Below are 14,524 nucleotides of genomic sequence, written 5' to 3'. Positions count from 1 at the left end.
ATGACCCTATTTACAAGTAAGGTCACATTTGGAAGTGCTGGAAGTTAGTGTTTCAAACATAGGAATTTGGGGAGGAAGGAACATTTCAACCTTTAACAGAATGATTTTGGCAAAAACTACGCCTACAGTGATGGCTTTACCAGGATGTAGTCACTTTCCACCAGTGTCCACATTCACAGAATAGAAAGCATTTCAAGAAAGCTTTTGTGGTACCAGGGGGAGCTCTGCCAGCAACAATTGGTGCTTCCAGACCCTGACTTCCCAGCAGTGGGACCTTTGGCCTTTGCTCCACAGTAGTCCCTGGACTCGGCCTTTCTGCTGCACTGTGCTGTATAGTTGACCCAAACACAAAGTTTCCTTTTCTTTTCTCCTTTTCCTCCTATTCCCCAAGACAAGCTAGAATTTTCAAAGGAAATTGAATAGAATTTAAGAAAAAAAAATTCCAGTAACTTTGAAAGCACATGTTTCTTTTTGATTCTCAGGAAAATAAACCCTAGTTTCAACTGAGTTGCTAGGCCTGGTCCACTGGGCAGGATTTTTTTTTTTTCCTTTCATACTCTGAGACTCTGCCAGAAGCCTCTAAAAGTCTTACTTTCTGTACCTGGTAGAAATTTCTTGTTAATTTATTTATTGTTTTCCTAAATCCTTATGGCAACTACACATTTTTATTTTTACTTCTACAAACTCAACACATCCTTCAGGTTCATCCCATTCTATTTCAGTTTCTGGTCACAGCTGAGGCTAACCTCTGCTAATTAAGCAGAAATAAATGACTGACTTCACCCTGAACCCCAAGCATGCAGGAACCTTGCTGTGTCCTCCAGGGGCTCTCTGATTCCTCTGTTAAGTCTCTTTCCTCCTCCAGGGGGTTTGTGATGAAAGTGTCACCAGATAGTAGCAAACACTATGCAGTAAGAGAGCGTTGTGTGAGGGTAGGGATATTTTTTGGTCCCTAGAATATATTTTTTTAAACTGGTTTTATTGAGATAAAATTTATAATATTAAAATCTACCCATGTTAATTATACATTTTGATGATATTGGACAAAGTGATATAGCTGGATAGCCACCACTATAGGAGACATGAAGTGTGCCCACAAAAGGTTCTCCCGTTCAGGCCCCATTCAAGCCCATCTGCTCCCTCAGCCGCAGGCCCTGAGGCCCACTCAACTACTTTAGATCAATACCTTTTACCCCCTTTACTGAATTTTATGTAAATGTAATCATACAGTATATAATTTGTGTCATTTATCTTAGCATTATGCTTTTCTTTTTATTATTATTATTACTCTTCCCATTTTTCTATTTGCTTTGGGCTTCCTTGGCCTTTCTATTTCTAGCATCTTAGGGTAGAAGCCTAAGACTAAACTTTTCTTTTTCACAAATACAAGCATTTCAAGTCATTAATTTTCTTCAGAATATTGCTTTACCTGAATCAGAATATTGCTTTACCTGAAAATGTTTTAACTATTTTCATTTAATATGACTGTTGATACAGTAGGCTTAAATCTGTCATCTGGTGGTTTGTTTTCCATTTGTTCCATCTGTTCTTTCTTCCTTTTCCCCTATCTTTTTCTGCAGTTTTTATAGTGAGTAATTTTTAGTAATCCATTTTATCTTCATTTCCCTTGTGAATTTTTCCTTGATCTCTGAGTTATATAGGTGTGTTGTTTGATTTCCAAATTTATGATGATGATTTTCAAGACAACTTTCTATTACTGATTTCTGATTTAATTCCTTCATAGGAAAAGAACATGTGTATAATTTTGGTTATTTTAAATTTATTGAGACTAGTTTTATGACACAGAATATGGACTTGGTGAGTGTTATACTTGAAAAAAAAGTCTACTTTGCTTATGGTGGGTGAAGTATTCTACAGATGTCAGCTGATTCTTACTGATTTTTGTTGTTGTTGTTCACCTGCTCCATTGGGTACTAAAAAAAGTGATAAGATGCCCAACTATAATTCTATAATTGTGAACTTGTACATTTTTCCTTTCAGTTCTATCAGTGTTTGCTTTACAGATTTTGAAGCTCTGTTATTAGATGCAAACACATTTAAAACTGTTAAATTCTCTTGATGACTTGGTCCTTTATCATTATAAAATTACCTATTTTACCTCTGGTTTTTGCTTTTAAATCCACCTTGTCTGATATTAATTTAGCTACCACAGCATAGATTGGGTTGCTACTTTTCATCTAGTCTAACAATGTCTGCCTCAACATGGTATGTTTTAACTATTTTCATTTAATATGACTGTTGATACAGTAGGCTTAAATCTGTCATCTGGTGGTTTGTTTTCCATTTGTTCCATCTGTTCTTTCTTCCTTTTCCCCTATCTTTTTCTGAAATTTTTATAGTGAGTAATTTTTAGTAATCCATTTTATCTTCATTGTTGATCTTTTAACCATATGTATTTGTTTTTATTTTTTTTTTAGTGTTTGTTCTAGGATTTACAATTTGCATACTTATCTGAATCTACCTTCAAATAATATTATACCCTTTTAAGTATAGCATAATAATTTTCCAACAGTAGCCTTCCCTTCCCATGTCCTGGTCTTTCTGCTATTGTTATTTTGTCTTTCACTGCTGGGTGTTAAAATCCCACAATTTTCATTATAATTTTTTTTTTTTTTTTTTTTTGCTTTAGAGTCCATTATCTTTTAGAGGGTAAATTAAATATAGTTTATACCTTTCTACATATTTTCCATTTTTGGTACTCATCATTTCTATATGCATCTCCAAACTTTCCTCTGATGTCACTTTCCTTTAACACTTTTTTTAGTTTAAAGCTGCTGGTGATTAATTTTTTTCAGTCTTCATCTGTGTGCCAAGTTCTTGTTTCATCTTCATGTTTGAACGATATTTTCACTAGGTATAGAATTCTGACTTGACAGTGTTTCACCCCCTTGTAGGATGTTAAAGAGTCTCTCCATTATCTTTAGCCATGCATGGTTCTCTGAGAGGTCTATTGTTATTCTTATCTTTGCTCCTTTTACATGGTATGTCATTTATTCTTGGGTTGTGTTAATATTTTCTTGTCACTGTTTTTTAGCAATTGGATTATAATATAACTTATGATTTTCTTCACATTAATTCTTCTTGGGTATTTTTAAGCTACTGAATGTTTGGATTTATAATTCCCAACAAATTTGGAATTTTTCTCAGCTTTTGTATTTTCAAACATTTTCTGTTCTGTGCTCTTTCTACTTTTGGACTTGAGAATTTTAGACACTTGTTTGTGTACCACGGGTTACTGATACTTTATTATTGTTTTCCCTGGTCTTCTTTTCTTTCCACACTATAATCTGCATAAACTTCTTTTATTATCTTCAGCTTTACTAATCTATGTTACTGCCATATCTAATCATGGTATATTTTATCTGATATATTTTTTAGTTAATATGTTTTGTTCTTTAATCTCAGAAAGTACTATTTGAACATTTTAATTTTGTCCATTTTTCTCTTCATTATGCTAATATTTTCCTCTCCATTAGCAGTCAGCAGGTTATAGGTTGTGGACCTGTGTTTGTAAATAAGGTTCTATTGTGACACAGTCACACTGTGTTAGTCAGCTTTTCATTTCAGTGACAAAATATCTCACATAGAAAGCTTAAAAGGAGAAAATATTTATTTTGGCTCATAGTTTCAGAGGTTTTAGTATATGGTTGGCTGACCCCATTGCTTTGGGCCCTAGGCAAGGGTGAAAGGGCTTGGCAAGGGAACACTGTTCAGCTCATGGCAGCTGGGAAGAAGAGGGGGCCTGGGAACTGGCACAAGAAATACCCTTTTGGGGCATTTTCTGAATAACCTTCTTCCTACAACTGGGTCCCACCTCTCAATAGTTTTCATCTCCTCCCAATAATCAATTCAAATTATTAATCCATCAGATTTATTAATCCACTGATGAAGTTACAGCCCTTATGATCCAATAATTTCTTAAAAACCCCACCTCTGAACATTGTTTCATTAGGGGAAACAACATTTGAGTCTTTTGTGGGCACTTCATAGCCAAACCATAAACACACCCCATGGTCTATGCTGCTACCACGCTGCATTGACAGAGTAATTGTGAAAGAGTATAGGTGATGACAAGCCTTAAAATATTTACCATCTAGGCTTGCCCTTTGACAAAAATGTGAACTCTTGCTCTACATCTTTGAGCTCATGGTACACATATATAATTGCTTTCAACATTCTTTTTTGTTAATTCTATCATTTCTGTCATTTGTTGTTCTATTTTTGTTAAAGGCATCTAATAATTATCTTGTGTCTAATCATTTATTAGATGCTGAACACTGTAAAATTTACATTGTTTAGTGAGTCTTTTGTTATATTTCTTTTAAAAGAGTGTCAGCCTTTTAAGAGCAGGATGATATTGGTTACTTGAAGATTAATTTGAGACTTTCAAGATCCATGTTTGAGTTCTTTGCTGGAAGATAGTGTTTATTCTAGGGCTAATTCATTCCCTCTTCTAAGTTGGGGTCTTCTGTGGTCTCTATGGATTGTTCTGTGTTCAGTGAGTCTGGGGGGAGAACTCACGTGATTCCCAGGTACGTGGGCTCTGGAATTTTTCATGTTACAGTTGCCCACTAGTTTGTTCCTCTGAACCTGCTTTTGTCTGGTCTTGTGAGGTTTCCCCCATGCATGCTCAGATTGGTATCAACCCAAAGACTCACAGGGATCCACAGCCATAGTTAAGAATTCCTTTTTTATGTAACTCCATCCTTTCTGGTACTCGGTCCCACAAACTTAAGTACCTTGATGTCCTTGATTTCTGGCTCTTTGATTCAGCAAAGCAAGGTTTCCTTTCCCTGAACGTGGTCTGGGAATTACCTTCAAGCTGAGAACCTCATTGGTTTACCTTTCTCCAGGGATCACAGTCTTGTGTCCCCCATTTTTCTGTGTGTGAAAATAGTTGCTTCCTGAACTTGATGAAGTTTTCTAGTTGTTTTTATGGGGTATAGTTCCAGTCTTACCTACTCTCTCATGACACATTGAAATTCTCCTGGCACATGTTTTGGAAATATGGTCATCACAAAACTCAGTCAACCATTTTAGTAGAAGACAGTGCTCAGAACTGGTTTTAACTCTCCAAAATTTTTGATGATTTTACTGTTATATTTTATTTTTCATCTGCCTGTTTCTCTAAAGTGGAAAGCTATTTCAGACAGGGGTTGGTGGGAGTTGGGAATAGATAGTTTAAAAGTGGTCAATCAACTTCTAGTTAATTTAATATTTACTGTGCAAATACACATTTATATTTTTTAGTTAAGTGACTTATGGTGAATCACAGATTATTAATTCTTTTTTGTACATGATGTACCTGGTCAAGATGTAGAAACAGATGTTCTTTTTCATTGATTACACAGAACTAAGATGCCTGAGGTTGTCCATTATTCCAAGAAAACTGTATCTTTTATCTGACTGAGATATGGAGAAAAGTGCTTATTAGCCCCAATCTAAAGACAAGCTCCTAAATTTATCCACAGTCCTGCAGAATGCCAGTCTGAGGAGCAGAGCTTCAGACCCCTTCACACAGGGGATCCAGCCCACTGCAGTGTCTCCACAAAGTATCTGAGCCACCACTCCTAAAGAGAAACAAGGCACTGCAGTGTCTCCACAAAGTATCTGAGCCACCACTCCTAAAGAGAAACAAGGAGCTCGGTGTGGTGGCATGCCTGTTATCCCGGCAACTTGGGTGACTGAGGCAGGAGGATCACAAGTTCAAAGCCAGCCTCAGCAACTTAGGAAGGCCCTAAGCAAATTAGTGACACCCTGACTCAAAATTTAAATATATGTACATGTATATATAAAGGGCTGGGTATGTGACTCAGTGGTTAAGCGCCCCTGGGTTCAACTCACAGTACGACAGAAGGAAACCAAATTGGACATAACATGACGCCATTCTGCCCATACTATCTTGTTCATAAAAATGTAGAAAGTAAAGGGTAAAAACACATCTCTCTGATGGGCTATAGGGCAGTCATTAATATTTTTTTTAAAAGCTATTTATGTGGGCTGGAGTCATGGCTCAGTGGTAGAGCACTTGTCTGGCATGTGTGAGTCACTGGGTTCAATTCTCAGCACTGCATATAAATAAATAAATAAAAATAAAATCCATTGAAAACTAAAAATATTTTTTAAAACAGCTATTTACTAATAGTAGGATTAGAAAATAACAAATTTTTAAAAATTAGAATATAAAACCGTAGATAATGTTATTTTATGTGTATATACATATATACATTTCATGTATTCTTTATAAAATATATTTAATATGTAATACATATGTGCATATTTTATGTGTGTATGTGTCTATACATATAAACAAGTGTGTATGTCTGTATGCATATATACATATACACATGTAAATATATAAAAGCTAGAAGAAAATTCATCTAAAGTTTAATAAACATTACCTCTGGGTGATGGAATTACTGAAAATATTTACTCTGGGTAGTCAAATTTCATAAATTTTCCATGCAAATATATATTTCCTGTAGTGAGAAAAAAGTTATTTATCCAATTTTATAGAACATCATTGAAAGAATAGTACTACTTAAAAATAAATTAAAATGTTGGTCTAATTTAAGAAAAAAGACAAGAATGGTAAAGTACATAACTGAATTTTGAATGCTTGATTGTATCTGTTATCTGAATGACTGAAAGTTTATTTATTTTTCTCTTCCTTTTAGATCAGTATCAAGGTCATAGTACAGGACACGTTGACAGGCATTGAGAAACTTGTTAGTGTGGCTTTCTCTACATTTGTAGCCAAACCAGTTGGAAAAGAAAAGGTAAATTTTCTACATAAAGAGGTGTCTCTTCATGTAAATCAGGGACATAGTAATAAAAGTATCAGAATTATTATGGGGAAAAAGACATTTGTTCTTACCAGGAGATATATTTCCAAAGATTTGCAACTAACATTTACCATAAATTTAGGATTCAATGGTAACATCATAGGATTTGAGTAGTAAGATTTTTCAAGGGCTAGGATCTTAGAGAAAAGGAGATGTAACCAGTTTGAGAAAGTCAGATTAAGAAAGAAGGGGGAAAAAATCGCCTGAAAGTCATCTCGCTTTCAAAATATTTCCTACTAGTTTAGTTCTTTTCTTTTGAAAACATGAAAATTGAGTTAAAATAGTTTTTTAAAAGCAGGAGCAATGTAGCAAGTAGTAGCATGCTATGGTTTAATCATTTATACCTGAAGGAAAACCGTCAAAGTTGCTGAGTTATTGAACTTTAAAACTAAGCTTCAGGGCATCTTGGGTAACAGCATCCTTCAAAGCAGCACTTTGTCCTGATGCACATGCTCAGCTGCCCACCCAGCCGGGGGCCAGATCTTCTCCTCTGGGGGCTGCTGCAGAATTCCTTGTTATCATTCTTGAAGTTCCTGCTCAGGGTCCCAGTGCCTGGGGTAGGGATCCCATTTAGTATAAACATTGTTAAAAGGTAATAATTCAATTTATGATTTAAATGTTTCACTCCAAGGATTGCTCTAGGGGTGAGCAGAGTGACTTCTCCTGGTTCCACTTGGAAGTGACAAGGAGTCTCCCTCTGGCAAAGTGCACAATTTCTTCCTCAGAATGCCTCCAACTCAGAGCAGGAACAAAGCAATGTACCCAGCAGAGAAGGCAGCAGCTGTACACACCAGCTATTCCTCACCTGGGCCAGCATGATGCCTGGGTGGCATGTGGGAGTGCTTAGAGTGGGAGCTGTGCCCCAGGGGACAAAATCCTCTGGGGCACATCTCCCACTCTAGGCCTGATTTAAACATGTTGCAAGGCAAATTCATAGTGCCCAAGGTGCTGCCTTTCAAACTGAAGTTCACATCAGCTTTTATATTATTTAAAATGCAGCTGTCTGGGCTGTGTCGTGGGCCTTCAGAATTACAATCACTAGTGCAAGAACTTAGAATCTGTACTTTGACAGGGATTCCAGGCATCCCATGTTCATGAAAATTCGAGAAACTGATATAGGTCTTTCCAACCTTCCTGTTTTCATGGAATCCCTAAACTCTTGGGAATGAGAAAATTTTGGGGCAGGTGGCTAGTTCCCATATCTGACAGCAAGTGACAGGAAGGAGTAAACATAACCAGCCTTCCCTCACGTGGCAGAGGAGGACCACTGCTTTGTCCCTCCAGTCTCAGACTCCTCACTGAATTCAGAAATATGCGGTATAAGCATATAATTGTCACACTTCAGTTCACTCTCTGCTGAGACTGAAGAACAGGTTTCTGAGAGCCTTTCTGGACAAGCAGCTATTTGAGCTGCTGCCATAACTCTCTGGTTCAGAGAACATCAACCGTAGAGCCCTTTTCCCAAACTAATGGATTTTCTAGTTGGTAACATTCTTTTTCAGTAGCACATCATGAAGAGAGCCATGAAAAGCCAGTGGTTTGGTTTGAACTGACAAGACTACCTGGATGCCTGTCCAAAGAGAGTTTATTCCAGGATGAAATTGGCAATGATTAACTATACTTAGGCTAGCAATTACACAGGCCAGATCATGAGGACACACAGAACTCCATGAGGTGTGCTCACCCAAGGTTCACTAAAGCTGAAGGAGATGACAGAGCCTGGGAAAGAAGGCACAGGCCAACGTCAGAGAGGTTCCACTTCCAGCAGTGGCTAGCTCCCAGGGTCCTTTTTCCAGGTCTCACATGATGTATTTTGAAGATTAGGAATCACCAGGATATATGTATGTTGTCTTGGTTTTTCAGGAAAAAAACAAATTTACCAAGTGGTCCTTTATACTCCTCTGGTCACAGAACTAAAATAAGACTACGTAATGAGGTAAACCAATGTGAGCTGTGAATCTACTCATTCCTGACCAGATTAGACAAGGCAGTCCAGGAGAGCTTTGGACTTTAGGCAGCATACTATGAATCAGTAGCTTGGCTCATCCTTATCTGGGCCAAGGGTCAGAACCAGATTTGAGCTGTCCTGAAATAAGCCCGGAGCCAGCTTGTCCTTTCACACACACTCAGAGATGGACATCTTGGGAGCCCTTGTTACTCTTGCATCATATTTCCAGGTTTCTGGAGGTCATCTGAAGCTTTATTCTGACATATTGATTATTTCAGTTTGCTTATTAATGTTTTTACCATGTGATGAAGTTTCCAAATTGGAAATATCTCCTGGTACAGGATAGCTTTCTCTATATCATCATTATCTCCCCCCACCTTTGGTGTTCTTAATTTTTCAAAAGATAGAAAACATTTCTTGGTAAGAATTCACCAGAATAATTCAGGGGAATCATGGTCTCTGCCCCCATTCATCTATCTGAAAAATGTCATATTTTGTAGTTCTGTGGAAACATTTTTAAATAATGTAAAATAAAAAGGGATAAGTTTTAAAGGCACATATTTCATGAAGAAATAATTAATATACCATACTATATTATACCTATTCTGATTTTTTTAAATTTGAAAATATTTTGAGAAAAAAGTTAGAATATGTTTAGTGAAAATGTCTATAACTTCTCTCTTTACTTGAGTTACAAAACCATTTAGCTTATAATTTGTTTTTATAAAATTCATGTTGTGTTCTTATAACTTAATAAGGCAATACAAATGAATAATTTTCTTTCTCCAGATTCACTTAAAACCAGTCATACTTCTAACTGAACAAGATCATGTGGAGCATAATTTGGCTTCTGAGAGAAGGAAAGTTCGATTACAACATGAAGACACTTTTAACAACTTAATGAAGGATAGTAGCAGCTTTGAAGGTCAGCAGATCCACCCATAAGAACTTCATATGACTGGGGCAAGTGACTGGGTTCTTTTTAAGGGCACACTTATTTTTACTGTATAATTCAGTCCTGACATGCTGGATATCTTCTGCAACAAACTGAGTGGCTGGAGAAGGAAGGGACTCAGAATATAAATGGTGGCACCTAAATCATCTTTAAGTAAGAGGATCTCCAGGGAAGGAGATGGGGAATAAGGGACTAGGCAGCTGGAGTTAAATAACATTCAGCATGGCGGATGGATGGCAGCCTTGCGGTACTCCAACATAGTGCTCCACAGTTCACACTTCCTCACCCTTGTCTTCATGGGAGCTACACATAGTCCCAACAGAGAGGAAGCTGCAGCTCTGAGCTGGGAAGACACTTGCTAAAGATCCCATATGATATGAATGGAAGGGATAAGATTCTGTTCTTATTTCCTGGCATTTTCCAAAATAACACTGGGTTTTACGAAACAAACTTACTTAGTTCTCTGGCAGTGATTTTCCAGGTTCTTTGAGACCTTGTAGAAACCCCTTCTCTTTCCCTGCCCTTCCTTTTTGTCTGACCCCAACTTCCAAAGTCCCAAGGGGGTGATGCAGGAGAGCACAGTATGGAAGGAGATAGGGTGAGCCATTCCAGGCTCCTAGAAGGTCCAACTGCACCTGGCCAAAAAAAAAAAAAAAAGAAAGAAAGAAAAAGAACACAAATGACCAGGAAAAGGATGGAAGAGAGAGGCAGGAAGAAAAGGGATGCATAGTGACCAGAGGCATGAGAAAGACAGAAGCTGGAATGGCAGAAGTGTGGGGGTCTCAGTCTGCCCCGTGATATCATCATGGTCCTGGGTCAACCCCATAGAAGGCCTCTGGGGTGGAAGAGATTTTCAAAGGTTTCTGGTTTGAGAAACTATAGCTAGTAGAGCTGGTAGCTATAGGGACCCTTAAGGTCAAAGGGCATTGTTTTCCAAGATAGGAAAAACTTGGTAATGATTTTAGACGGATCAGGATGGTAAGATCATTATTGAGGAAGAGGTTGGTTTTAAGAGAAAGAGATAACTCATGTCACCCTGTACTTCTAACAACTGAAAACTTTTTTTATTCATTTGCTGACCTTTTAAATGGCAATATCCATTCTCAAATTATTTTTAAGGAAATGAAGACTTCATGTTTAAATCACTATACTGAGAAGAGTGAGTCTTCTTTTGTAAGGATGGGCTCAGTACCAAAATATATTTTAAATGCATTTTGCACAAGTAATGAAATAGCTGTACTTGAGAACAGTTCTAAGACAGACTAGACAACCATTAATAAAAAAAAAAAAAAGCTGAAAAATCAGTCAGCCCTAAATGTACCCTGCTCTCTTCTTGCTGCTAAAATCCCAGGAAAGAAATGAAATGACAGACAAAATACTTCCTAGTGTTCTAAATCTTACTATATTTAACAAGTAGCTCTCTAAGAGTATCTCAGGAAAACTCAAGTATTTAACACAATTATTATTAAGTATGTTCAGTTGCTCTGGTTTCATTGGCCTTCTTTTCTGCACAATTATGTCTTTTTAAAAGGCCTTTTGTCCTCATTGAAATTACAATGACACTTCCTGAGTTTGTAAGGAGAACGTAGAAATAAGCCACTAATGACTTTTAAGATACAAAAAGATTTCTTTGGCAATGTCAAAAAAGAGTTCTTTTGAAGTCTGCATATTCATCCAGAGATTTTGCAAAAATTTGCTTCTAACTTATCCCTCATCCAAATTATGTGTCTCAGGAATTATTCTCCACCCTGCAAACCTGGAACTGTCTTGAGAAATCTCTGCCCCTAGGAAGAAGTGAACCCTGTGCCAAGTGAGGGGATGGTCAGGTTGGTCTGGTGCTTGCAGAAGGAGGTATAGAAGTGATTGTAGATAAGATCCTGTACAGTCATAAAGAAGGATGAGTTCCTTCCTCCTCATCAAAGAGGAAAGAATGGCTTGCCACCTGCTTTGTTATCTCCAATACATGTGTATTCAATGCCCACTTTATGCCAGGAACTTGCTTGCTGCAAAGGTAAAAAGATGAACAGTGCAGACTCTTTGCTTTTTGCAAAACTCAAAGTTTAGTGCTGGAGACAGACATGTGAGTAGATTAAAAATAATGTAGAGTGAAAAAGAGCATTGTAGTTTCCATGTACTGTGGAAGCCCAGAGGAGGAACCTTCTGGGGTTCAGGAAAGACCCACTGGCTTTGAGAAGAAAGCCAAGAAGGTGAGGCAAGCAACAGTGTGAGTAATGACCCAGTGACACAAACCCAGAGGCTGTGTTAGGGGGCCACCATCATGAGAGCATTCAAGAGAGAAACTCAAGAGAAAAGAGGCAGAAAATGAACACAGGACCATGCCAGGGAGGCTCTCTCAGGCATGTTTAGAAACTTGGCCTTTCTTCAGTCCTTCATGGGAGCCATGGAAGGATCTTGAGCAGCTTGTGGCATGACTAGACTGTAATTCAACATGACCACTCTGGGCAGAGGGAGGAGATCAGGAGTTTTACTCAATCTTTTTGCCACTGTGACTAAAAGACCTGACAAGAACAATTTTAGAAGAGGAAAAGTTTATCTGGGGTTCATGGTTTCAGAGGTCTCAAGTCCATAGACAGTTGGCTCCATTCCTTGGTGCTGAAAGTAAGGCAAAACATCATAGCAGAAGAGCATGGTAGAGGGAAGCAGCTAAAGACATCATACCAGGAAGCAAAGAGAGAGATGCCACTCACCAAGGACAAAATATATACCCCAAAATCATGCCCCCAGTGACCCACCTCCTCCAGTCACAACTTACCTGCCTACATTTACCACTTGGTTAATCCCTATCAGGGGATTAATTTGCTGATTGGGTTGAGATTCTCATAACCCAATCATTTCACCTCTACACTTGCATTTTCTCATACATGTGCTTTTGGGGTATACCTTGTATCTAAACCATAATTGCTGGCAAGAGAGGAGGAATTCCTGAGCCAGGTCTTGAGAAGAGAGAAGAGAGAAGGAGTTAAAACACATACCCTCAGTAAAATCAACAGAATAGGGTCTGATTGAATGTGGGAAGATGGGTGAGAAAGAAGAAGGGATGCGGGGTAACTCAGGTTTCTGATTTAAGCAGCTGATTAATGGTGGCTCCATGAACTGAGTTAATGAACACAAGGGGCAGGAGAGAGGTGGTTTTGGTGAAGTGGATGACAAGTTCAGTTTCAGATATATGGAGTTTGACCTTTTCATGAACTTCCAAAAAGAAGCCAGGGTTGGAGAGAGGCAGCTCAAGAGACAACAGCTTTACAGATGGTAGTTCAAATAAAGACAAGGACAATACAAGCAGTCACCACATAGAGCTCACATAGGCAGGGGTTGGGCCAATAATGGAACCTGTGGGACATAGGTATCTAGTCAGAGCATAGGAGGAAAACAGGAGAAAGTAATGTCACAAGTCCAAGGAACAGTTAGGAAAAGAAAGGAGTAGTCAACTGTGTTCCAGGAAGTGAGTAATAAATACTGGTCAGCGTTGGGAATAGGGGAATCATGGGTGACTCTGGGTTAGTGGAGTGTGGGAAGGGAGACATTTGGGTGATCCTGTATCAATTAGAGGAATATACAGAGGGGGAACAGCTCACCATAACTTCTATGTCATATTCACATGCCAAAGCAAACTCTTAATATTAGGGTTTTTTTAAATTTATTTTTATTGTAAACAAATGGGATACATGTTGTTTCTGTTTGTACATGGAGTAACAGCATACCATTTGCGTAATCATACATTCACATAGGGTAATGATGTTTGATTCATTCTGTTATTTTTTTCCTTCCCCCTCACCCCTCCCACCCCTCTTTTCCCTCTATACAGTCCCTCCTTCCTCCATTCTTGCCCCCCTCCCACCCCCCATTATGTGTCATCATCCGCTTATCAGTGAGATCATTCGTCTTTTGGATTTTTGAGATTGGCTTATCTCACTTAGCATGATATTCTCCAATCCCATCCATTTGCCTGCAAATGCCATAATTTTATTATTCTTTATAGCTGAGTAATATTCCATTGTATATATATACCACAGTTTCTTTATCCATTCATCAATTGAAGGACATCTAGGTTGGTTCCACAGTCTGGCTATTGTGAATTGAGCAGCTATGAATATTGATGTGGCTGTATCTCTGTAGTATGCTGATTTTAAGTCCTTTGGGTATAGGCCAAGGAGTGGGATAGCTGGGTCAAATGGTGGGTCCATTCCAAGTTTTCTAAGGAATCTCCACACTGCTTTCCAGAGTGGCTGCACTAATTTGCAGCCCCACCACCAATGTATGAGTGTACCTTTTTCCCCACATCCTCGCCAACACCTATTGTTGCTTGTGTTCTTGATAATCCCCATTCTAATTGGGGTGAGATGGAATCTTAGGGTAGTTTTGATTTGCATTTCTCTTATTACTAAAGATGGTGAACATTTTTCCATATGTTTGTTGACTGCTTGTAGATCTTCTTCTGTGAAGTGTTTGTTCATTTCCTTAGCCCATTTGTTGATTGGGTTATTTGTATTCTTGGTGTGGAGTTTTTTGAGTTCTTTATATATTCTGGAAATTAGTGCTCTATCTGAAGTATGAGTGGCAAAGATCTCCCACTCTGTAGGCTCTCTTCGCATTGCTGATAGTTTCCTTTGCTGAGAGAAAGCTTTTTAGTTTGAATCTATCCCAGTTATTGATTCTTGCTTTTATTTCCTGTTATTTACTCCTGTTTATTTACTCCTGCTATGGGAATCCTGTTAATGAAGTCTGATCTTAAGC

General features: G+C 38.1%; 1 protein-coding gene across 1 annotated transcript in view; it reads left to right on the top strand.

Annotated features, from left to right (window-relative positions):
* The window catches only part of Acot12 (acyl-CoA thioesterase 12), a 49,014-nt gene that overhangs the window by 11,235 nt on the left and 23,255 nt on the right, over window positions 1-14,524 (top strand). The window contains exons 4-5 of the mRNA XM_047556043.1: window positions 6,699-6,800; window positions 9,604-9,739. Coding sequence (XP_047411999.1) covers window positions 6,699-6,800; window positions 9,604-9,739 — 238 coding nt within the window. The remainder of the gene's footprint in view (window positions 1-6,698; window positions 6,801-9,603; window positions 9,740-14,524) is intronic.

The sequence above is a fragment of the Sciurus carolinensis genome, chromosome 6 (genome assembly GCF_902686445.1).
Source record: "Sciurus carolinensis chromosome 6, mSciCar1.2, whole genome shotgun sequence".
Taxonomy (NCBI): Eukaryota; Metazoa; Chordata; class Mammalia; order Rodentia; family Sciuridae; genus Sciurus; species Sciurus carolinensis.
Note: the sequence above shows the minus strand (reverse complement) of the source record. Positions and strands in the feature narration are given on the sequence as shown.